Below are 25,919 nucleotides of genomic sequence, written 5' to 3' on the forward strand. Positions count from 1 at the left end.
ATTTTTACATTGATAGATACAATATAATTCTCAACTATGAATGATTGGGAAAGGAACAACAGGCTTAAAACCCAAAACTGTTCCTTTCACAAATTTGGATAGAAATTTGGAAATGTTACCTGGTAAGGCCCTCCTGTAGTAATTGATCTCGCTCCTGACATAGTAGCCCTCCCCGTCGCCCGACCCGGCCGTCGGCTGTGGCACGAAAAGCACGACTTTGGCCAAATCGGCACCGCCTGCCTCCTGCGACCTGAACGACGTCGTCTGCCGCTGACTGTAGTAGTCGCTGCGACTGCTGTGGTAGCTGTCCTCGTAGCTCTGCTGGTATCTGCCCACCAGCGATCGTCGCTGCACGTTCATCTCGATTTCGATCCTCATCTTCAGCTCTCGCAACGTGCGTGCCATGTCGAATCCTCTAGAATAACCTACAACCAGGAACCACTTTAATATTTAGAAAAAGGAATCACTTTAGTTCAAACACGCTCATCATAAAAAGTTTTTGAGCAAATCACTCCTGTGTTGTCGGATGGACACGTTAAACTGTCGGTCCCGGCTGTAGTATGGCCCATTGATGGCTTAAATGATATATTCAGGCGAGGTGGAACCTTCTTGCACTTTAATATTTAAGAAAAAAGGAATCACTTTAGTTCAAACACCCTCATCATAAAAATTTTGAGCAGATTACTCCTGTGTTATCGGATCACTTTCAACCTAAACCTATTGTGTAGTCAACGTTATTAAGGCGAAAAATTTGAAAATTGGGAATTATTCGCAATTAAATAGATTTGAGTTTCTGCCTGGCTTGAGAATGTGCAATACCAGCACGAAACGGTCTTCGTCACACCAAAGAAAGTGAGTGTTTTTTCACTTTAAAGTTATATTTAAATACGATAGTAATAATAATAGTGAAAACAATATGGATAACCAACAACGAATTATTCCCCATATCGTTCAAAAATAAAAAAGTAACATTTTTTGTAAATTCGATAACTTGTTTATTATTTTGCATTTTAATTTGGCGAATTAAACTCAATTCAATTCAAAGCTGTTCGGTACATTTTTTTTACTTAAATTGGATAATATTTTTCAATATAATTGTTAAGATCATTATAAGAGTGAGAAAAAGTGGCAACTGAAATTTTTAAGTGGTCTAATAAGCGAGTTATGGGTTGTTGAAGTGCTAACTTTCCAGATTCCGTTTTCTTTCCAAAACACAAACGGTTTCGACTACATTAACAGAACTTCTCTTTAAAATTCAAAACATATATACCTTTAAAATATATCTATATCTAAATAAATATCTATAATATCTATAAAAATATATCTTTCCAAACTAAAACATTTTATTCCCGATATCGTTCATAAATAAAAAAGTAACATTTTCTTAAATTCGATAACTTGTTTATTTTGGCAAAAATCGTGAGAAAAGCATATTATAGAACAAAGCCAATGATATACTGAATGTATTAAAAAAAACTCCAATGGAAAATTCAAAACCGTTTATGATCTGGAAAGAAAACTGAGTTAGCACTTTCAACAACTCATAACTCGCTAATTAGACCACTTAAAAATTTCACTTGCCACTTTTTCTCACTCTTATCTTAACAATTATATTGAAAAAGATTATCCAATTTGAAAAAAGTGTACAAAACAGCCTTAATTTGTCTTGTCAAGGTTCAAGTCTTTTGTGACTTGAAGCTGGAGACTTATGAATCGACTAATTTTTCAGGTTTACTGTTTACACTTGCTTCAATGTAGCCCAAATCTACAAAGAGGGCGGTTTTGTTTATCTTATTAAAGGCATTTACACCGACTCTAGTACATGGATTTCCCATGGTTGAGTAGGTTAATTTCCAATAGAATTAAATTCCATATTTGTTTGTATATGATATTTGATATTCAGGCGATGTGGAACCTTCCCGCAAGGGACTTCGCACCATCAAAAGCCATACGAGTTTACTTTCAATATCTATTGAATATCTATTGTATTGTATTTTAGATATTTTGTACTTTTTATGTTTTAATTGCTTGTTTGTATTTTTTTTAAGGAAATAAATTTATTTATTATTATTATTATATAATAAGAAAATTTTAATAGATTCTCACTTCATGTATGATAGATATATGTATAATGATTAATTCAATTTGTGAAACTTATCATTCATGTAATGTGAGAGAAATCTGAATAAAGAATAAAAAAAAATTATTATTATTTTACACTCGAAATAACTACCGTACCATACTAGCAGACTAACAGCAAGTTCATGTCAGATTGTTAGTAGCCTTCTTTCTTTTTGAAATGTTTTTCTTTCCGAAATAATATTCTATTCAATAACAGTTGTAACTACTTACACATGCTGTACATGGAACTGTTGAAATTTTGATAGAAATCGACAATATTCTCCGTTGTATTGACCATTATTGATCCGTCTTTTCCATTAACCAATGTAATTTTCGAGCCATATGCACTCACATCCACCTGCTCAACTAGGTAACTGCAATCAATAAAACATTTAAAAGTTAATCTCGTTATTAAATATCTCTGAATAAATATACTTATAATTTATTATACCCTCAGCAAAAAAATCCATAATTATTTGCAAAAATAATGAATGTAATTCGTCATTGGAGTTGGATGGTCAAGTCTCGTGATTAGCTCAGATAAGAAATAAATTAGTAATTGAAAAGCTTCTAGGATCGAATAATGAGGATCAGTACTGGAAAGTAATAATTGATCAGGTGTGCAACATGAAACTAACTCCAGTCCTGAGCCAGCCAGGTCACTCGATATCATCATTAAAGGATGATCCGTCTCTTATCCCAGTAAATAAAAACTTTAAATTTATATGATATGTTTATCACTCAATTACAAAACCACTCAATTACTCATTATATTACTCAATTACTAAGTGACTTATCACTTTAACTACTGCAACATTATCTATTATTTTTTCAAGATTTTCTATCCGTTTATTTATTTTGATTGTAAATTTATTTTATTGAAAATCTTGTTTATCATATCTTTCCTTTGGCTGATGTGAATTTCATCCTCAGCATCCAATGGAATAAAAGTTGTTGAATGTTTCTCACCTCAAAACATCTGAAATAAGACGGAATTCCCAGCCACAGTCAATGACAACGATCAAATCGACGGCAGGCAGGGAGAGGGGGCCAACTTGCTCAGTTCTGGCACATTGCACATCGCGTAGACCATCTGCCAAAACATTTTCAATAATAAATTATTTTATTGATAATAATATTAAATAATACAAATGAACTCTAATGATCTCAGATAAACAGTCAAGCTCTCAATTTAATTATTTACTCAACAGTGAGAAACATTATTTGGGAGTCTAAATCAAGTGTCAAAAATGCCACAGTTTATTTTCTTAATGTTGAGTAATATTATTATTATTATTATAAATAGCTTGAGTCGAATGAAGAAAGTGAGACATTGAAAAATAATCAATAATCTTGATAAAATACGCCACTTCAATAGAAGATGGCGGAACTGCCGAAAGATCTCGTTGTCCAGTGAGTGATTAATTCATTTATTGTAAAATATCTGACTGCTAGTCGTTTTTTCTAAAAGCAAAAAGTGATTTAATAATAAGCAGTTCGTGATGGAAAACAACATTGAAGAATTCAATAGAAGTCTCTTAAAGTCTGCATACCCGTAGTGCAGCAGTAACTATAATGTGCAAACTGACAGACAGACAGACAAAGGATATTTATTTCAAAAAATGCACTTTACAAAGTAATAATCTTATGTAGGCCTACTCATTTTCAATATAAAACAATAACAAAGAATAAAAACAACCTCATGAATACACTAAGCCAAATAAATCTTTATAAAATGGTCTGCATGGGCAAAAAATTCCTGTGCAAACCAGAGTTACGTTTTACACGTTTGAATACAAAGATAACAAGCAATTAAATTATTTATCATCCTTTTTTCTTTTTGTCCATTAATCATTGATAGATCTTTCACAATAAAGGGTCATAGTCAGGATTCAGACATCTCTTTGATCATCATATTCTTATTTCACATTTTATTTACTGTATTTTCTTCCTGAATGAAAACTATTTCACATTTTATAACCAATATTAATTACTTCATGTCAATTATTATTTATCAACAATTCAAGAACTAGTATCGATCACTCTTTAAAATCCACAGAGATTTCTGAGGGTTCCTTTTAAAGTGCTGAAAATACTCTGCAATCAAAGATATTCTCATATTAAAAGAGAGAGTGAGTTGATTAATTTTAAATATTAGTTGATTAATTTTAAATATTAGTTGATTAATTATCGTATCAGATGTTGTAAATAGATTAATTTAACTTACCTCTTGCTGTAATTTATTCATAGACACCACTTCACCAAACTTTTGTTTTCTTTTGCACCCTTTGAAAGATGTGTCAAAAACTCCTTGCTCTGAGTAATACATTTCTAGAAGCTGCGACAATTTCAGTGAGCCTCCAGTGAAATCGTTTAGAGCTCTGATATTATTTCCCATTATGTAACCTATTGAAGAAAAATATTTTTATAATATAACTTGGTTGAATGAAACCCAGGCCAAGTAAAATCTAGTTAACCTATTTTCCCTCGTTGAAAATGAGGAGACTGAAACTGAAGAAGCCTGCAGATATTATCTGATTATATTTTGTCTTATGTATCTTGTATTTGGCGAAATAAAATATTCTATTCTACTCTATTATAATTGAAAAGGAGTAGCTGTCTATTTTTTATATTAGTCCTCTTAGTGTGAAATCCTTCATATTATGAAGCTTAGAATCTTATTGAATCATATTGTCTCTTTAAACAGAAAATTGAGGAATCGTCTCACATACAGTACCTTCTTATATTTGATATTTAGTTTTCAGAATACCCAACATCCCAGATTTTTTAGAACGAGTGCACTGGAACTAAACTAGTTCGTATACACTTATTCGTGAGAATACCCAACATCCCAGATTTTTTAGAACGAGTGCACTGGAACTAAACTAGTTCGTATACACTTATTCGTGGGTTAAATGGAAAAGGGGGCTATTATTGCCTCAACTTCGCCCACATCACTTTTAATGTTATAAATTATTATTATTTCATTGTATCATTTAGCATACGGCAGATACACATAGCTCATGAGTCTCAAATGCCTACATATACACTGTATATTTCCAATTTCTTTGAGATGCTGAGCTGTTTTCGGTCAGGAGAACATAAGTTTGTTTGACCGCCATCATTTGCTAGTCCATTTAGCGTTAGTCCATAAAGTGAAAATAAAAAGGCATCTATCTATTTATACCGGTATAGAAAAAATGCTATTTTTGTAGTATCTTAAATCATACAAGGCGTTTATGTGCTTACAAATTTGCTGGAAAACGTTCATTGCCAGGAAAAAGATAATACATAAATTTAATTCCACTGATGAGCCACTGAATATTGCACCAACAACTCATTTGCACTGAATTTCGTGATGAAAGTGATTTGTAAGATGTTTAATGGATTCTCTTACCATCCACTCCTCCTCGAATGTCAGTCTCAGTGACAGCACCATCTTTTCCATCATTCAGTAAGTAATATTTTGGCACAAGGGTGCTATTCCAGCCCCCCGTCACGCCAACCCTCATATTATTCAAGTCTGTTGGCCCTTCCAAAATGACAACCTCTGCTATTTCACCTGAAAATGGAAATCAAACCGTGGAGTTTTCAATTTATCAAGCGAGAAACTCACTGCTTCTATTCAAAACAGAGATACATAAATGATTAAGGCCCGCCGCAAAGTAGACCCACGCTAATCAACGAAAAGCCACCCACGCCGTGACACAGATGTCTGGAGAAGCCTAGCAATGGTTTACAAAACATCCCACGGTGTGGGTTGCTTTTCTTGGATTAGCGTGGGTCTACTTTGCGGCGGGTCTAATCCTATCTTCAAAGTAGATGATTATATAGTGATATCAGAGTATGGAGTAATTCCTTTTCTTTTCATATTATCCTTAAAAAGCAAAAATTCAAAAAACCTTGTGTATACATTGACGCGAAGTTGAAAAAGGAATATTCCTGACAAATCTCATAGAATTCTATCAACGCGTTTAGCCGTAATCGCGTTACATACGTACAGACAAAAGAAAATCCGAGTTAAAACATACACCTCACTCGTTCAGTCAATAATTTTAACCTCCCATCCAATATTTCCATGATTTGAAGTGCCATTGTTAGATTATCATTGTTAGCTGTTGTTTATCAGCTCAAAAAATGGAAAATCAATAGTTCATTGAATACTTGATTCTAACTCTGGAAAACATAGTTCAACTTGGAAAGCATTCATTGTAATTAGTGTTTTTTGTTGAAGCATCATCTAATTAGAATGCAGATACACGCACCTGACAGAGTGGCTGCCCAAGTGTTACTGACTCCAAGGGCACCCGAGTCTGTGGGGTAGGAGGGGCTCATCTGACTCATTGAGCGCTTTTCAATCAGATTCGATTTGCTGACTGTCTGAGGCTGTAGACCCGCCGCAATCCCAGCTATAACCACTCCTGCTTTCACCGAACCGTACCTGGAGAATAGACATTCTCTTTCCAATAAATTACTATAATATAGTAATAAAACATATTATGTTGAATATTATTAGACATTTTCCATGGGTTTGAATTCTGCATGAGTAGTATACGGAATCCATAATCCTTTTAGTTAAAATTTTCGAAATAGTTCTGATCTTACATTATTTTTTGTTATTAAATAGTCTTGGACTAGGTTGCACAAATGCATGTTGAAGTTTAGCGGTGATAATAACTTTTAGTTGAGTTTTTTTTTGGTCATTTTTGGTACTGTAAATTGAATAACTTTCTCAAAAATTGATATTTTCAGAATTTATTCAAACTTTGGGCGCTCATATCTCAACAACTCATTTGCACTGAATTTCGTGATGAAAGTGATTTGTAAGATGTTTAATGGATTCTCTTACCATCCACTCCTCCTCGAATGTCAGTCTCAGTTACAGCACCATCTTTTCCATCATTCAGTAAGTAATATTTTGGCACAAGGGTGCTATTCCATCCCCCCGTCACGCCAACCCTCATATTATTCAAGTCTGTTGGCCCTTCCAAAATGACAACCTCTGCTATTCACCTGAAAATGGAAATCAAACCGTGGAGTTTTCAATTTATCAAGCGAGAAACTCACTGCTTCTATTCAAAACAGAGATACATGAATGATTAAGGCCCGCCGCAAAGTAGACCCACGCTAATCAACGAAAAGCCACCCACGCCGTGACACAGATGTCTGGAGAAGCCTAGCAATGGTTACAAAACATCCCACGGTGTGGGTTGCTTTTCTTGGATTAGCGTGGGTCTACTTTGCGGCGGGTCTAATCCTATCTTCAAAGTAGATGATTATAAAGTGATATCAGAGTATAGATTAATTCCTTTTCTTTTCATATTATCCTTAAAAAGCAAAAATTCAAAAAACCTTGTGTATACATCGACGCGCAGTTGAAAAAGGTATATTCCTGACAAATCTCATAGAATTCTATTAACGCGTTTAGCCGCAATCGCGTTACATACGTACAGACAAAAGAAAATCCGAGTTAAAACATACACCTCACTCGTTCAGTCAATAATTTTAACCTCCCATCCAATATTTCCATGATTTGAAGTGCCATTGTTAGATATCATTGTTAGCTGTTGTTTATCAGCTCAAAAAATGGAAAATCAATAGTTCATTGAATACTTGATTCTAACTCTGGAAAACATAGTTCAACTTGGAAAGCATTCATTGTAATTAGTGTTTTTTGTTGAAGCATCATCTAATTAGAATGCAGATACACGCACCTGACAGAGTGGCTGCCCAAGTGTTACTGACTCCAAGGGCACCCGAGTCTGTGGGGTAGGAGGGGCTCATCTGACTCATTGAGCGCTTTTCAATCAGATTCGATTTGCTGACTGTCTGAGGCTGTAGACCCGCCGCAATCCCAGCTATAACCACTCCTGCTTTCACCGAACCGTACCTGGAGAATAGACATTCTCTTTCTAATAAATTACTATAATATAGTAATAAAACATATTATGTTGAATATTATTAGACATTTTCCATGGGTTTGAATTCTGCATGAGTAGTATACGGAATCCATAATCCTTTTAGTTAAAATTTTCGAAATAGTTCTGATCTTACATTATTTTTTGTTATTAAATAGTCTTGGACTAGGTTGCACAAATGCAACTGTTGAAGTTTAGCGGTGATAATAACTTTTAGTTGAGTTTTTTTTTGGTCATTTTTGGTACTGTAAATTGAATAACTTTCTCAAAAATTGATATTTTCAGAATTTATTCAAACTTTGGGCGCTCATATCTCAAAAAGTAATGATCGGGAGAAAATTTCCTGCGATAACTTTTTCATTTTGATAGTTTGATGATATACATGATTACAGTGTCATATGAGTAAGTGACGCTCGTTTCGCATCCTTATCCTCAGGTTTATTAATAGATATAGCCAGGTTTCTAGGACACTCATTAAAACTAGTGGAATATTAAATTTGTGTAAATCTATAGGTTTATTGGTTCATTAGATTTAATAAATATCCTAGAAACTGGACGATGGAAACAGAAGCTTTTTGTTCAGCTACACTGTAGTCAAATCCATCACTTCCTTAGATTGAGGATTGATTGATCAGTTGAAATATAATACTACTTTATATTATAACTCACTCGTAAGTTGTTATCTTTGTTGATTTTTTTTGCAAAATTGTTTTGTATTAAATTATTGTGTATGTTGTTAAACTGTATTAATTGTATATGATATCTGCTCTAAAGTCATCAATTACTCTTGCAAGCTTATTGTGGAATTTCCATAGAATAACAATAGTATTTTTCAAAAATGTCTTCACAGATTTTACAGTCTAAAAATGTTCGACACAACAAAGTAAATAAATTATCATCAATAATATTGTTCTGATCTTGGAAAAGGGAGAAGAAGTGCCTAGTTTGACTCACGATCAAGATTACAGAATATATGGACTAGGCCAATCTGAATTAAAATGTTATGCATATTAACTGTGAAAACTAGCTTGAGAAGGACATGATATATTATGACATTGTCATATTCAATGACGGCCAAGGACAGGGGAAATAACAGTCTTGCAGTTCTCCTTACCTCGTTCATAAAGTGGGTTTTTGTGTGTTGTGTTTCATGTTTTGGAAATATCTTTGCAATGTCATATCTTTACTTTCTATGAAATTTAAAAATAGACCGGTCTTGGTTCAATAGATGTTTCATGTATTTTTAATCTATTGTTTCATGGAAAATGTAGATTTTTATCAGTTTTATCCTTACTGGAAACAGGAAAATATGGTTGTCGCATTAATTCCATGGTTTTTAAAACATTTTTTTTTACATTCAACTATACACACATCAAATACATTATTAGAAAAGGATCAACAGGCCTAGCATTGTATTTAGCATTTATAGCATTGGTGTAACCCAACTAAACATTCTAGAAAATTGCATGCAAATTAGTTTAAAAAAATGGTATGCATTTTTGTCGATGCTAGGAAAATCGCCCCCTCTATAAATTGATTAATTAATCGATTTAAACGGTTTAGAAATAGACACAGTTTTTCCTAAAAAATAATATTTATATCACTTTTATATAATTATTACAAAGAAAAATGACACGTTCTACATCTAATATCATAAAAAATAGAAACTAGCAGACTAATAGAAATTTTAGAAAAATGTATTCCAGAACTAATATTGATGACTGAATGATACACAAATCAAAAAATTGAAAATATAGATAGCTTCAGTTGAAATAATAAAATTCGAAATGGCCTGTTCAGGCACTAACGCCCAAAGATATCAATTTTAAAAATTAGATAGCGGGTTCGGTAGAAATAATAATAATATTCAAAATTTACAGGTTGTGCACAATCCTAAAAATTCCAATTCTGGAAAATTCAAAACAAAAATGTAATGTATTCTGTGGGGTTTCTTCATTGAAGAAGGAATCTAACAACTTCAACAAAACTTGCTTGCTTTTTAATCGAAAACATATATTAAATTGTGTGATTTTTACTGACCTTGTTGATACGACTCCGTTTTCTATAGGACACATGCTTTCCTGAAGCAACGAAGACAAGCCAAACTGCTGAACTCGATAAGCTGCACTCTGTGGCTGTCCCACATTACCCCTGGAAATAATAGGCATTAGTTAGCTTAAATAATTCAGTTCATTAAACATTATTTCTCATCAATGTTTGTTTCCATTACGAACTTCTTGTTAATAATCACTTTTGAACTGAATTACGACATAGCAGTTAGGTATTTATAAATAAAGGTATTAGCTACTACTCACATTTGTGGAGCGCTTTCGGACACTAGGCCCTTCATCAACACTCCAAGTTAATAGCTTTTATTTATAAATACCGAATATTATAGCCTTAATACCGAATATTAATACCTTTTATTATAGGTACCTGAATGCTATGTCGTAATTTAGTTGTTCAAAAGTAAACATTATTCATTGATTTCTCACAAATAGATTATCAATGATTTGCACTTGTGAGTTTTTACTAATGAATTTATCGAATTAGTGTATTAACTAAGAAATTAATTAATTTTTCTATCATTAGATGGTACCACAGTGGTATTTATCTAGTAGTTCTTGAAGGATTGATAAAATAGGTTGGAAATGCTAGTGAATACTGTTTATCTTAATTCAATAATGAATATAATTTTTCAAAAGTGTAAATTTTTTATTATATCATATTATATTAAGCGAGCAATTTCTGTATATTTATATTTATTTATGTCCAACGAATCTTGAAAACGGCTCTAACGATTTTCACGAAATTTGGAACATAGTAGGTTTCTGATATGAAAATTCGATTGCACTAGGTCTCATTCCTGGGAAAACTCGCTGAGCAACATTAAAAGGATAATTCATCCTTGGAAAAACAGCTGAGATTTTCGTCGTCTGTGGATGATAAAAACGTGTGTCTGTGGAAAATCAAAATATCTCATCCCCGAAATTCATGAGCTGACGTATAGCCAGCTGTAGAATATAAACACGATTATTTTAAAGAATTGTGTTCTGTTTATCAAGAAATAAAAATAACGAGCGAAGCTCGGTGCCCCGATATTTTAGAGGAGATATGAGTAGCTAGTATACCTGATAGCCGAAGGGTGGAAGGTCTCGACATCGGCCTGTTCGTCCTTGTAGCCTTGTGGGTCGACACTTCTCGGCAGACGACTGCTGTAACTCATCTTCTCGGTTAACCGATTGCAGCTCGTGCTTTCATCCCCTCGCGACCATTTATTCACCGACGAACTCAACATCTGATGAAGTGTACACTGAAATTCATGACAATGAATTAATAATACTTTTGCCTTGCAATTGAATCGGTTGCCTATTCGGTTTGAATTTTACTCAAACTATTAGATCTGATGCATAGGACACTCTTGCCAAGTCGCTTGCCAAATGTCAGGCCGAGCGGCTCCCACTGGTCTTGTCATCCGCACTGCAATATGAGAACAGGAGACAGCGCTCCTATATAGATCAGTGGTAGCAGAGTTTGAAGATATCTCTTTTTCAATTAATATCAAGTCAAAGATATTATAAAAGATATAGTATTCTTTTCTCTATGCTGGTAGGAAGCCAACCACTTTTGCTCGTCTCGTCTCGACAAAAATCGGAGCTAAGACGAAAGATTTTCTTGCAAAAAATAATATTGTAACACTCATCTTGCATAGTCTTGTGAAACCTCTCGCGCATTTTTCACCCCATTATATAGTGCTTCTTCACTACGATCCTCTAAACTAAACCACTGATAACCATCGAGTGGTGGCATAGTAGCCATCCACATGCACTTTCGCGCTTCTCCTCATTTGTACGCAATAGTGTATCGCTTTTAAATGCATGTTATAAGCCAATTAGACGCCAATAAAGGCTTATAAATAATTATAAAAGTTATTTTCGATTCATATTCAAGTTGCATCATGAGAGTCGCAAAAGTAAACATTATTTATTGATTTCTCACAAATAGATTATGAATGATTTGCCCTTGTGTGTTTATTTACTAATGAATTTATCGAATTAGTGTATTAACTAAGAAATTAATTAATTTTCCTATCATTGGATGGTACCACAGTGGTATTTATCTAGTAGTTCTTGAAGGATTGATAAAATAGGTTGGAAATGCTAGTGAATACTGTTTATCTTAATTCAATAATGAATATAATTTTTCAAAAGTGTAAATTTTTATTATATCATATTATATTAAGCGAGCAATTTCTGTATATTTATATTTATTTATGTCCAACGAATCTTGAAAACGGCTCTAACGATTTTCACGAAATTTGGAACATAGTAGGTTTCTGATATGAAAATTCGATTGCACTAGGTCTCATTCCTGGGAAAACTCGCTGAGCAACATTAAAGGATAATTCATCCTTGGAAAAACAGCTGAGATTTCGTCGTCTGTGGATGATAAAAACGTGTGTCTGTGGAAAATCAAAATATCTCATCCCCGAAATTCATGAGCTGACGTATAGCCAGCTGTAGAATATAAACACGATTATTTTAAAGAATTGTGTTCTGTTTATCAAGAAATAAAAATAACGAGCGAAGCTCGGTGCCCCGATATTTTAGAGGAGATATGAGTAGCTAGTATACCTGATAGCCGAAGGGTGGAAGGTCTCGACATCGGCCTGTTCGTCCTTGTAGCCTTGTGGGTCGACACTTCTCGGCAGACGACTGCTGTAACTCATCTTCTCGGTTAACCGATTGCAGCTCGTGCTTTCATCCCCTCGCGACCATTTATTCACCGACGAACTCAACATCTGATGAAGTGTACACTGAAATTCATGACAATGAATTAATAATACTTTTGCCTTGCAATTGAATCGGTTGCCTATTCGGTTTGAATTTTACTCAAACTATTAGATCTGATGCATAGGACACTCTTGCCAAGTCGCTTGCCAAATGTCAGGCCGAGCGGCTCCCACTGGTCTTGTCATCCGCACTGCAATATGAGAACAGGAGACAGCGCTCCTATATAGATCAGTGGTAGCAGAGTTTGAAGATATCTCTTTTTCAATTAATATCAAGTCAAAGATATTATAAAAGATATAGTATTCTTTTCTCTATGCTGGTAGGAAGCCAACCACTTTTGCTCGTCTCGTCTCGACAAAAATCGGAGCTAAGACGAAAGATTTTCTTGCAAAAAATAATATTGTAACACTCATCTTGCATAGTCTTGTGAAACCTCTCGCGCATTTTTCACCCCATTATATAGTGCTTCTTCACTACGATCCTCTAAACTAAACCACTGATAACCATCGAGTGGTGGCATAGTAGCCATCCACATGCACTTTCGCGCTTCTCCTCATTTGTACGCAATAGTGTATCGCTTTTAAATGCATGTTATAAGCCAATTAGACGCCAATAAAGGCTTATAAATAATTATAAAAGTTATTTTCGATTCATATTCAAGTTGCATCATGAGAGTCGCAAAAATAAAAATAATTGGCAACAAATATGGTAGGGTAACTCAAAAATCATCAATATTGGAGGATCAACACCAATAAACCCATCCAATATATTATAGTGTTATCCAAGATTATAGCTTTCAACTACTCCGTTTTGAACTATTTTCAACGACACTAGAGTCTAATTTTTGAATCTTAGTCTTAGTTATTATTAAAGCTAGTACTCACATGTGGAGCACTTTCCAATATATTATAGTGTTATCCAAGATTATAGCTTTCAACTACTCCGTTTTGAACTATTTTCAACGACACTAGAGTCTAATTTTTGAATCTTAGTCTTAGTTATTATTAAAGCTAGTACTCACATGTGGAGCACTTTCCAATATATTATAGCTTTCAACTACTCCGTTTTGAACTATTTTCAACGACACTAGAGTCTAATTTTTGAATCTTAGTCTTAGTTATTATTAAAGCTAGTACTCACATGTGGAGCACTTTCCAATATATTATAGCTTTCAACTACTCCGTTTTGAACTATTTTCAACGACACTAGAGTCTAATTTTTGAATCTTAGTCTTAGTTATTATTAAAGCTAGTACTCACATGTGGAGCACTTTCCAATATATTATAGCTTTCAACTACTCCGTTTTGAACTATTTTCAACGACACTAGAGTCTAATTTTTGAATCTTAGTCTTAGTTATATTAAAGCTAGTACTCACATGTGGAGCACTTTCCAATATATTATAGCTTTCAACTACTCCGTTTTGAACTATTTTCAACGACACTAGAGTCTAATTTTTGAATCTTAGTCTTAGTTATTATTAAAGCTAGTACTCACATGTGGAGCACTTTCCAATATATTATAGCTTTCAACTACTCCGTTTTGAACTATTTTCAACGACACTAGAGTCTAATTTTTGAATCTTAGTCTTAGTTATTATTAAAGCTAGTACTCACATGTGGAGCACTTTCCAATATATTATAGCTTTCAACTACTCCGTTTTGAACTATTTTCAACGACACTAGAGTCTAATTTTTGAATCTTAGTCTTAGTATTATTAAAGCTAGTACTCACATGTGGAGCACTTCCAATATATTATAGCTTTCAACTACTCCGTTTTGAACTATTTTCAACGACACTAGAGTCTAATTTTTGAATCTTAGTCTTAGTTATTATTAAAGCTAGTACTCACATGTGGAGCACTTTCCAATATATTATAGCTTTCAACTACTCCGTTTTGAACTATTTTCAACGACACTAGAGTCTAATTTTTGAATCTTAGTCTTAGTTATTATTAAAGCTAGTACTCACATGTGGAGCACTTTCCATATATTATAGCTTTCAACTACTCCGTTTTGAACTATTTTCAACGACACTAGAGTCTAATTTTTGAATCTTAGTCTTAGTTATTATTAAAGCTAGTACTCACATGTGGAGCACTTTCCAATATATTATAGCTTTCAACTACTCCGTTTTGAACTATTTTCAACGACACTAGAGTCTAATTTTTGAATCTTAGTCTTAGTTATATTAAAGCTAGTACTCACATGTGGAGCACTTTCCAATATATTATAGCTTTCAACTACTCCGTTTTGAACTATTTTCAACGACACTAGAGTCTATTTTTGAATCTTAGTCTTAGTTATTATTAAAGCTAGTACTCACATGGGAGCACTTTCCAATATATTATAGCTTTCAACTACTCCGTTTTGAACTATTTTCAACGACACTAGAGTCTAATTTTTGAATCTTAGTCTTAGTTATTATTAAAGCTAGTACTCACATGTGGAGCACTTTCCAATATATTATAGCTTTCAACTACTCCGTTTTGAACTATTTTCAACGACACTAGAGTCTAATTTTTGAATCTTAGTCTTAGTTATTATTAAAGCTAGTACTCACATGTGGAGCACTTTCCAATATATTATAGCTTTCAACTACTCCGTTTTGAACTATTTTCAACGACACTAGAGTCTAATTTTTGAATCTTAGTCTTAGTTATTATAAAGCTAGTACTCACATGTGGAGCACTTTCCAATATATTATAGCTTTCAACTACTCCGTTTTGAACTATTTTCAACGACACTAGAGTCTAATTTTTGAATCTTAGTCTTAGTTATTAAAGCTAGTACTCACATGTGGAGCACTTTCCATATATTATAGCTTTCAACTACTCCGTTTTGAACTATTTTCAACGACACTAGAGTCTAATTTTTGAATCTTAGTCTTAGTTATTATTAAAGCTAGTACTCACATGTGGAGCACTTTCGGATTTTTCAAATCCATTTTCAACACTCTGAGTGAAAATGGATTTAAAAAATCCGAAAGCGCTCCACATGTGAGTACTACTAGCTAACTAATACTCAAAAATTAGGCTGCAGTGTCGTTGAAAATAGTTCAAAAACGGATTATCACTTGCAGTTTGAAATGGATAGTGAAATAGATGAGTTCCAACTATACTGTTAACCAGCCTGCACACAGTATCATTCACCTGGTACTCCCATTGGAAAGGTGACCGCTTAAGCCAGCTCTTCTGAATATGATTCATAAGTTGTAAAATCGCTTGTCGGTGTTCGAAACCCTCATAAAACTGTAGGTCCATTCATCTCTCATTAACACCAGCCTCATTACCCACGCACAAACCTAGAGCTCATGTGGGAATCACCCTCAGCAAAAAAAATATTTAAAAAAGACTATAGTAGCATCCAAGAGCTGTCGCGGGAACACGGAACTGGGAATGTTATTCGAGTTTCTGACGTTTCTAATTCCACGTTCCCGTAGCAGTTATACTCTGTGCAGAATTACTTCTTACTTGGGATGGACATGCGCAGCAGAGAAAGCATACAGCGGGAGGGATACAGAGGCGCGACTTTGCTCGCTGTGCAATTTGAGAAAAAAAGAAGATGTCATCCACTTCTTGGGAGAGTGGCAGTGCCCTGTCTTGAAGGAGTTCAGATGGAGGTACTTTCGGAGGAGAGTGTTGTCAGCAGACGAACTGCAGCCCTACCTTAACGGCGAGAATTGGAGAGCTATGGGAGCCTACTGCAGGCAGGCGTGGAGCTACAGATACGCACTGGTCAGGATTTTCAACTAACTATTGAAAATTGCCAACGTACCCAAATATCAACAATTGACCTGGGATATAAGCCAGCGAAAAATTAAAGAGTCAAAAATGAAGGACTATGAAAAGTTATTTATTTATTGTATTTTGTTGTTATCTATTTTTCATGCATTTCCTGTATTTCTATTGCAATCAATAAAGGCGTTATTATTATTAATTATTATTACAGAGGCGCGATGTTGCCATTTTGAAGCGACCAGTGTTCTCCAACTTCTAGTGACTGTTCATGTGCTCATGCTTATACACATGCGAAGTTTCCTGTCTGAAAGCAGTCAGACGACTGCTAAATTGGCAATTGTGCTTCTACCTATGACTCTATTAATCACTGTAATAATTACTGTAATTGGCTGATCTACCTCCATTTCTCTGCGCTGTATATTCCTCCAAGTCAGAAGTAATTTTGTACGGAGTATAGCAGGTAACCCAGCGTGCTCCGCAAGGGTTTAATTAAAAACTTGAAGTACGGTACTAAATTTAAAGTAGGCCTATAACCGTCCTCGGTTAATTGAGAATTCATATGCCAAATTATAAGTTAAACAGCCCAGTAGTTCAGACGTGATGATGCGTCATTCGTGAATTTCCTTTCCCCTAGGCTACATGTATAAGCCGATTCTTCCCTTTATCATATTATGGATTGATACCTAGATTATTTGTCTGTGGTATAGATTAGGGATGGGTTCTACCAATGACTCTATTAATCACTGTAATTGGCTGATCTCCCTCCATTTCTCTGCGCTGCATATTCCTCCAAGTCTGAAGTAAATTTGTACGGACTATAGGCTATAATATATATACAGTCCCTGTGTGCAGGTTGCAGAATGGGCAATCAAAGCAGTCACAGCTTTCCGATAGAGCTTCTGTACTCTGTACGTACAGTACTGTGGTTATCGAATTCCAGAAGGATCTGAGGTTGGTTATTAATTGGTTTGATTAAGTAGAAATGATGGGTGTAATGGAACAGAACTTACCTGTTCGACCATGTTGAGGCTTTCGTTAGGAAATCGATAAGTTGGAGATGGTATGAGCTTGTCCATTAGAATTTTGTATTTGTAGAATTGAGGTCCAGAAGGGCTGTACGGTATTATGAACTCGGTAGATTGCACATCTGGATTGAACTCAATTCCATCCAAACGAAACCTGAAAAACTGGGAGTTAATGTTCACACACTACAACGCGTGCAATTTGTCATAATAGGTTTAAAAGTTCTATAATTACCTATTCGATTCCATTGATATAATAGACCAGGAAATTGTCAAAAGAAGTCAAACTAATATCGTCGAACTGATATTTTCACTCTGTTGTAGTTCTGACACTGTGTTACTTGTAAATATTTGAAAAACACTTACTTTTCTTGGAGTATTGAGGAATGCATTTCACTCCTGAAGAGGAGCTTCATCAGCCTCTCTGATACTTTCAATTAAAAATAGATGGTACACACAATAATTATTCTACGCTCATTGGATTTTTGTCTCCTTACCTCCTCTTGATTCAACGTACTTATACTGTAGTCCAAAAATGATTCCGTAACATGATTTATTGATAGGACCATGTGAATACTGCGACTTGTCCAATTGTATCAATGTAATTCTCTAATACGTTACGTCGAAGGTGGGCTTCACATGAGTATGTCACATTATAAAAAATGGATAAAAATCCATTTCAAAATAATAAAATGGATAACCTAGTTTAAATGATAATATAGTTCGAATTATTATCGGATATTATAATTCCGATCTTCATCAATAATAAAAAGATAAGATACCACTTCTCAATTCTTCTTCATTCAGAGATAATGATTGTACAGAGGCGAGGTGAAGAATCTTCCTCATTTTTCGTTCTCAAATTTTAGGAAGGAGAGGTGGAGAGTGCAAGATTTGCTTACAGATGATGTTAGAGGATGAGGAAGGCCATAGATGAGGTGGAGGGACAGAATCAAGGATAATTTACGAGGTGAAATGAGGAGGAGACAGAATACTATGCCAGGGTGCTGTGGGGAGGCTATGTGAGGGAATGCTAAGAAAAAGAAGGAGAAGCGGAAGAAGAAGAAGAAGAAGATAAAGAGAGGAGGAGGAGGAGGAGTGAAGAGGAGGAGGAGGAGGAGTGAAGAGAAGGAAAAAGAGAAATCAATCAGTAATGTCTTGCAATTAATATTCTTCAGACAGAGCTATTTGATAAATTTCCCAAATGTACTATTTATTCATATCAAATATTGATGATAATAATATGATTTGGGGCTGTGAAGAAATATTATAACTTTCTCAAATTCAGTATTGATAAATTTAAGAATCAATCTATCATGGTGGAAATACTATTAGTGACAGGTTCTTATTTGAATAGCTTATATAGATGATATAATAAAATGGTACCTAATCGAATGTGACGATACCTACCTTTGTAAGAGAGTGGTGCTGAGGGATCTCATGTCCATATTGAGACCTTGATAGTTTTCCACTTTACGAACCAGATTTATCAGAACAGGCATCGACATTGGTAGAAGCAAGTCTTTTGTTTTCAACAATGGATGTTTGTAGCATGGTAACAGAGTGTCTGGGATAGATGCTTTCAGCCCGTCACGTGATGATACAAACAATGGAAATGCTGCGGAAATATGAAAATACAGAAGTCAGGCTTATTCGATTTGTAGGTAGACTTATCGTGGAATGCGTTACTCTAAAACAATATCAATTTAATTCTACGGTACTTGAAGAATATAATATTACAAACGTTCCTGCTTCTTGTATCCTGTAGAGTCCAAATAATTTTATTAATCCAAAAGCTTAAAGGCATATTAAATGGTCCGCATATGGTCAGTAATGATAGGCATAGTAAATGGTCAGTATTTTCAATTCCATTTGAAAGCTTTTCTTCCAAAATCAGTTTACTTAACATCAGCTCATTCAGAATCAGTCATTTTAAAATCATTTCATTGCTGTATACTCGCTGTTCGAGTTTTTTAAACTCAAGATATCATCTTCTTTATATATTACCTTCACTATATTTTTATAACATAGTCGGATATTTTCTTTGGAAAATCTGCTGCAGAATAAATAGGAAAATCTGAAAATTTGAAAAATCTAGGAGTTGTCATTATCACAGTTTCTAATCTCTCACTAGGGTGTACTTGGGTGGGGTCAATAACCTCTCTTTCGAGTATTTTCTTTATCTTATTATCAAATTATTATAATTAAATTTGTTAGTTTGAGATTAGACTACTATGGTAATGTTTCATGAATTCTGATTCTTGATTTTTATCGAAGCAATTCAAGTTACTGTACCGACCCCTCTATATAATATTCAATCTCGTTTTAACGACCTCTCAGCTTTACATAATGATGTGAATTGCTTTTCTCACCCAATTTAAGCCTACCTGCAGTAATTTGATATTATTCAATTGAGTAAGGCCTTCAGTATTTATTTGATGTTCTGTGTTCAACGTACTATAGTCGTATATAGTTACTATACGGTAGTCTTATTTCCATTTAACACTCTCTAGGTATAAGCTCTCTGATTAAACATTTCAAACAGATAATTCTATCACGATTTTTTTTCAATTTTTTGCAAATTCTTATTATATAATTTTATAAATCAGGTCATCCTCCAAAATATTATATTTACTGTATCTATTAAGTATATAGAATCTGGATTTATATTAGGCCTACTGTATTATAATGAAATTCACTCAAAATAGCATACACCTCACCTGTAATTAGTATTGATAATCCCAGCAACAGGAATTCTTTCTTGGAGCTCCTCATTGTGAACGATGGTGTTTAGAAGCTGCAAAAGAGACCAAAATCACTAAAGAAACCTGCATATTCAGTATTATTGTACGGAGTACGGAGTACAATGTTGCAGTACACGCTACCGAGTTCGAGCAATGCTCCCTACCACTCCCACTCCCACTCTAAGCACACTTCTCACACAGAGCATTGCTGTTATGGTAATTTATGTGTATGTGTGTGTCACCACATAATGAAGTCTATTGTTGAAAAATTGTCCTTTCGTTTTGGCCCTGGAACAGTTCTCATCTGAAAGTATGAATTCAGTCTGCAGCTCAAAACCTATTGCTTTCTCCAACTAAAACGCCGACTAAAACATTGTAAACCTTTAGTTCTCCAACCTCTTAAACGCCTTGAAATTGAACAGGTTCAGTAGAAAGGTGGCAAAGAAGTGTTGAAGCGAACATTCAAGTACTAGCTTGAAACTAGATCAGAATAGAATAGAATGACTGCCTTTATTTTTGGACCTAGGAGGGCGAAGTTAGGGCGCTGTCGGCCCTCTCTTACACTTAACCCTCAAACACTTATCCCTCAGCGTATGAAGGATGAAAGTTTCGCTAATTAGATTATTAGAACAATAAAATGAATAACTCGATTTAAATAAAGAAAATTAATTTGAATCAGACTTGGTTTTGTAATATTGAAAATATTCAAGGGGGTTTTCAATGTGCAAACTATTACTATAGTGAGGTCCACGTTATAATGACAGTGAATAAAGATAGGACAACAGCGTTGCCGATTGTCTGCCTTAATCAATTATTATTTCTAAATTGTTAAAAACGGATTCGACAACGTTGCGAAGCTAGAAAAGGATAGCGCTATCTGTTCTGTCGAATGATAGACAATGATAGCAACACAAATTTTAATCAAATACTGCCATTATAACGTGGACCTGACTATAGACGTATAATTTTACTGATTGGGGTAGGCTAGACATAAACTGAAACACGTTTTTTCTGAGATCAGAGTCCAATATTAGCAGATCAACTCCTTATTATAGTGGAACTTGGTTATAAAGTAATTTAAGGGACCACACATTTAATGGCGCTATATCAGAGTTACACTATAGAAGAAGTTTCAAAATCTTAATTTTAGAGGAAAGACTAAAAAACATGGTTTTCATATGGAAAACACACTTTTAATAAAAGTAATTCAGTAAATACATACTTTAACAAAGGATACGTATAACTGAATCTTATCTGAACTCAAGTTTAAAAATCAAAATATGCGTCTGGCTACGTTGCTTTCTCAGTTCTCGGCGGTATAAATGAAAACTTTTATACAGTATTATAGTTTTAATCTTGTTGATTGGAGAAAAATCACTTGACGAATATAAAAATATATCAAGGGAATGTAGGGGGACAAGGAGGATCATAAAAGAAAAAGGCACTTGTAAATCAGTATGAGGCTACTTGTCTAAAGATTCATGACTTGCAGCTTGTGTGATCCTTAATATTAGTGGGATAGTTTGTACCAGGAAATTGAGGACTTGTAAAGTAAGTAACTATGCACATCCTGTGAAAGCATACAGGAAACAGATACTTTGTATAAAATGCACACAAAAAGTTTGAGTTGGGAGAGTTTCTTTTAAAAGTTGGTTGATGTATTGCATCTTGGAACACGCCCAATTGAATAATTTTTTCACAAACTGAATAAGTTCTTTAAAATAATTCCACGATTAAACTGATCTAGATTATTCTGGCTGGATAAGACGATTAATAGATTATTTTAAAAATTCCTATTTTAAAAGATCTGGAATTCCCTTACCTCTTTCAATCAAACCCACATTGCCAACGAGATCTTCAATAAATTTACTTTATGAGGTTGAGTCATCTCTTCAGATTACAGCATGCATCCTACAACACTATAGTTTCTATAAAGTGGAAAATACTATAATACGAAGAATAAAAATGATTTATGACTCTAGTGAGTCATTTTACAAAAACTTTCATAAAGACACTCGACACTTGACACTTGTTCTGGAACTGATGATGAAAATGATATAAAACTTTACATGACTCTTCTTCAACCTTGGTGTTCCGGAAATGACAACAGTTTTATTATCTGTTCACTTCAATGTAAAACCCAAAAATACTATCATTAGGTTCATGTGCGTATTGTGTGCGTGTGTGAGTGTTTTTCCAGTATTGTAGGCCGACATGCATCCATTTATGCATCGCAAAACACGCATAAAGGTTTCATTCAGTGAGAGATGGAAGAGGGAGAGAAATGTGGAGAGTTGAGACGTTCGAGTAGCTGAGAAAAACGATTGACTGTGAGGAGAGTCCTGCACCTGTCAGTGCAGGATGTAAAATAGAAGCTTTACTCAATGTACGTGAATCATTTACTTACAGTAATGCAATTTTACATTGAGAAATTCAGAGCGAAAGTTATGTTTGTATTTGCAATTTAATACTATATTCATTTGTTTTTTTTTTTTTTGTTTACGAAAAACATGTTGAAGAAACATTGATTCATATCTATGATTTATTGCATATTCGAACAAGCCCAATTGAATAATTTACTCACAAACTGAATAAGTTCTTTGAAATAATTCTATGATTGGACTGATCTAGATTATTCTGGCTGGATAAGACGATTAATGAATTATTTAAAAAATGATATTTTAAAAGTTCTGGTATTCCCTCATTGATTCATTTATTGTTTGAGAGAAACATGTTGAAGAAAAATTTATTCATTCATTCATTCATTCATTCATTGTTTAAGAAAAACATGTTGAAGAAACATTGATTAATCTCATTCATTCATTCATTCATCTCAAAATAATGTTTGATCTCGCTAATGCTTCGATCGTTCGATGAATTGAAATAATGCTCAAGAAATGAATGTTTTCAATGAGTTAAGTTTGCAAACTTCTGACTACGTTTTTTCTCTATTGCCAATCTTTAGTGTGTTTGCAGAAACATGCATGTTTTAAACCGTTAAAACATGCATAACAGCACATGCATTTCAGTAAGACTGAAATATATTTGTTTTCGAAAATAGTAATTGAAAGTAGACATTCAGATAAGTTTTATGTTGGAGCCGCTGTCGTTATCAGTAAGGTGACGATAGATGCATTGATCTACACTGTTCCTACAGATTGTAGAGCGTAGCATATAACATTCTGCAGGCCTACAGTGTACACTTTTCCACTGTATAGAAACTAAGTATCGGAATTCATATTCATGCAGGAGCGCATGGATCGCTTCAAGAAGTCAACGACCTCTGAATAGAAACAATTTCCTTCTCCAGATGTTTTGTATTTCCCTCCTTTTGTTCTGAAAATCGATATTCCAACTGGAATAAAGTTACACTTTTCATTTCTTGAAGAAATTGGAGAGACTCGATATATTTGATATTTATACCTGGTATATCTTAGATTGCCAGGTCCGACAAAACCTATGGCAAATACTAATAATAAAAAACAAAATAAAATAAAACTTCTACAATAATAACAAATTTAATACAATAATTATACGTAATGAAAAATATTCGTGAAAATTCATGCAAATGATGGATGATATGAATATGGATGAATTGAATCGGCAGAATTCAGAAAGAAATGGAAAATGAGAAGTTTGAGTGAAAAATAGTAAGTTTAAGTGAAAGGATTTTAAGGCTAGGTGAGGAGGTGGGATATAGTGTATTAAGGATATAAAAGAACCCGGATTCTCGGTGGGGTTTTACCACTCTAGCACCTTGGGTTGTAAAATCGCTAGGACTGCTATTCTAGTCCGGACCTAGAGGGTATGATGGGACCTTTTCGTGTCCAATAGAATTTATAAAAAAATACTTACAATGCAGAGAGGAGAGAGCCTGAGTGCCTGAGAGTTCTTTATTTGTTAATGTCTTAGAATATTCTTTTTTAATTTAGAAGCTTTGTGCTTTGATGCGTAGTCTACCGGTAGGCCTGGATGAGTTTAGATACTGTATCATATCTTGCTCTGTCATATTGTTCCCACATGAAATTCATGATTTGCATTATCATCTACTGACTAAACTGTCCTCATATTTTTATGATTAACTTATATCGTTGAGATCTTAACTATTATTATCATATTATTATGATCTTCTATGATCTTATATCATTATAATTAATTATTCTTACTATGATCTTCTATTATGAACGAAGTTGTGGTTGAGGGTTGGAGGGAAAATTCAATATACAAGGGCAAGGCAATAATTATTTCAATAGTTGAAAAAGCGAAGTAATTCACTGTTCCAGTGCTTATTAGTAAGCAAGATTGAAGCAAGATATATGAGGTCCAGCTTTGATATTTTCCAAACTAAGCAAGTAGATATGTTGACCCAATAAAATCCTCTCGTCTATCAATTAATTGATGTTCAAATAAACCTTATCTAAATTTGGGAAAGGAATAGCACAAGGTTACCTTTTTTTCTCCCTATCATTTTGATGATGTACTTATTGTATGAATCAATAAAGAATAAACAAAAATAAAATAACACTAAAAAAGTCAAGATAATTTATAAAATATAAACAACAAGAATATTATTGCATCATGGAAAACTATTTTCCTAACTAGGCCACACTCCTCAGGTACGGTATCTACTAAGTAGATAACATACAAGTAGCGTATAACTTGATGATGCTGATAATTTTAGATTATTTCTAAACTTACAATTAATTAATAAAACCGTTAAAGTATATAAACATTTCAAGCTATCTGTTGTTCAAAATAATATCAATTTACCAGTTTTGCCGCTGAAGAAAAGCTCTCTCTCTACACAATCACTAAAGACACACAGCTGCCATAGCAGAATATTTTTCTCACTAACAAAACTGAAACGAATGAGAGATATGAGATAAACACTTTACAGGTAGGTACACTGCTGCACTGTCATCGCCGCCACACCTAAAGCTAGACATGGGTGACGAGCCTGCATTATCTCCGCTTGCTCATATACGATAAGATAAATTACTCATATGTTGAACTCAATCAATGAAAACGTTCACAGTTTTGAAAGGTGTAAAAAAGCTAATCTTGAGTTCCACCTGAAAATGATTGTGAGACTCGATATAGCAGTAGCCTGTGTTAAGTCTTTAACAGCATCGTCAACAGTGCTGTTATGACTAATAGCATTAAACAATTCATGGCATGAAATAACACAATTAGAATGAAGAGAATCGAGTCGAGAATACGTCATTGTGTTTAAATCATTTGAGCATCTCAACTTTATGACTAAGTCTATTACTTCTGTTGGAGATGTTTGTAAAAGTATAAAATGTGATGTAGTATTTGTGAAAGATACTAACTATTTTATAACGCTCATTAGATTTAATAAAATGCCAAAGTGCATAACTATAGTGTATTTTATAGCAGTCATGAAACTAGAATAATCATATTTCCAATTGTTAGTAGAGCCTACTGACAAGCTGAACCTTTTCTCAATATGATTGTTCTTCAAGAAGGTTTGTAAATGAAGGTGACGTAAGATCGTACATTATCTACAGATTCACAATCTGATCATTTTCAGTTGCTTGAATTGGTTGTAAAAAATTAATA

General features: G+C 34.0%; 1 protein-coding gene across 1 annotated transcript in view; it reads right to left on the bottom strand.

Moving 5' to 3' along the window:
- Positions 1 to 25,478, bottom strand: part of LOC111043364 — a 41,274-nt gene extending 15,796 nt beyond the window's left edge. The window contains exons 1-13 of the mRNA XM_039419879.1: positions 25,107 to 25,478; positions 20,313 to 20,389; positions 19,003 to 19,210; positions 17,581 to 17,749; positions 12,674 to 12,855; positions 10,080 to 10,190; positions 7,811 to 8,011; positions 6,387 to 6,595; positions 5,519 to 5,683; positions 4,349 to 4,527; positions 3,091 to 3,233; positions 2,353 to 2,495; positions 120 to 425 (exon numbers count right to left, since the gene is read on the bottom strand). Coding sequence (XP_039275813.1) covers positions 120 to 425; positions 2,353 to 2,495; positions 3,091 to 3,233; positions 4,349 to 4,527; positions 5,519 to 5,683; positions 6,387 to 6,595; positions 7,811 to 8,011; positions 10,080 to 10,190; positions 12,674 to 12,855; positions 17,581 to 17,749; positions 19,003 to 19,210; positions 20,313 to 20,367 — 2,071 coding nt within the window. The 5' untranslated portion in view covers positions 20,368 to 20,389; positions 25,107 to 25,478. The remainder of the gene's footprint in view (positions 1 to 119; positions 426 to 2,352; positions 2,496 to 3,090; positions 3,234 to 4,348; positions 4,528 to 5,518; positions 5,684 to 6,386; positions 6,596 to 7,810; positions 8,012 to 10,079; positions 10,191 to 12,673; positions 12,856 to 17,580; positions 17,750 to 19,002; positions 19,211 to 20,312; positions 20,390 to 25,106) is intronic.
- Between the last annotated feature and the right edge of the window lie 441 nt (positions 25,479 to 25,919).

This window comes from Nilaparvata lugens, chromosome 1, assembly GCF_014356525.2.
Source record: "Nilaparvata lugens isolate BPH chromosome 1, ASM1435652v1, whole genome shotgun sequence".
Lineage (NCBI taxonomy): Eukaryota > Metazoa > Arthropoda > Insecta > Hemiptera > Delphacidae > Nilaparvata > Nilaparvata lugens.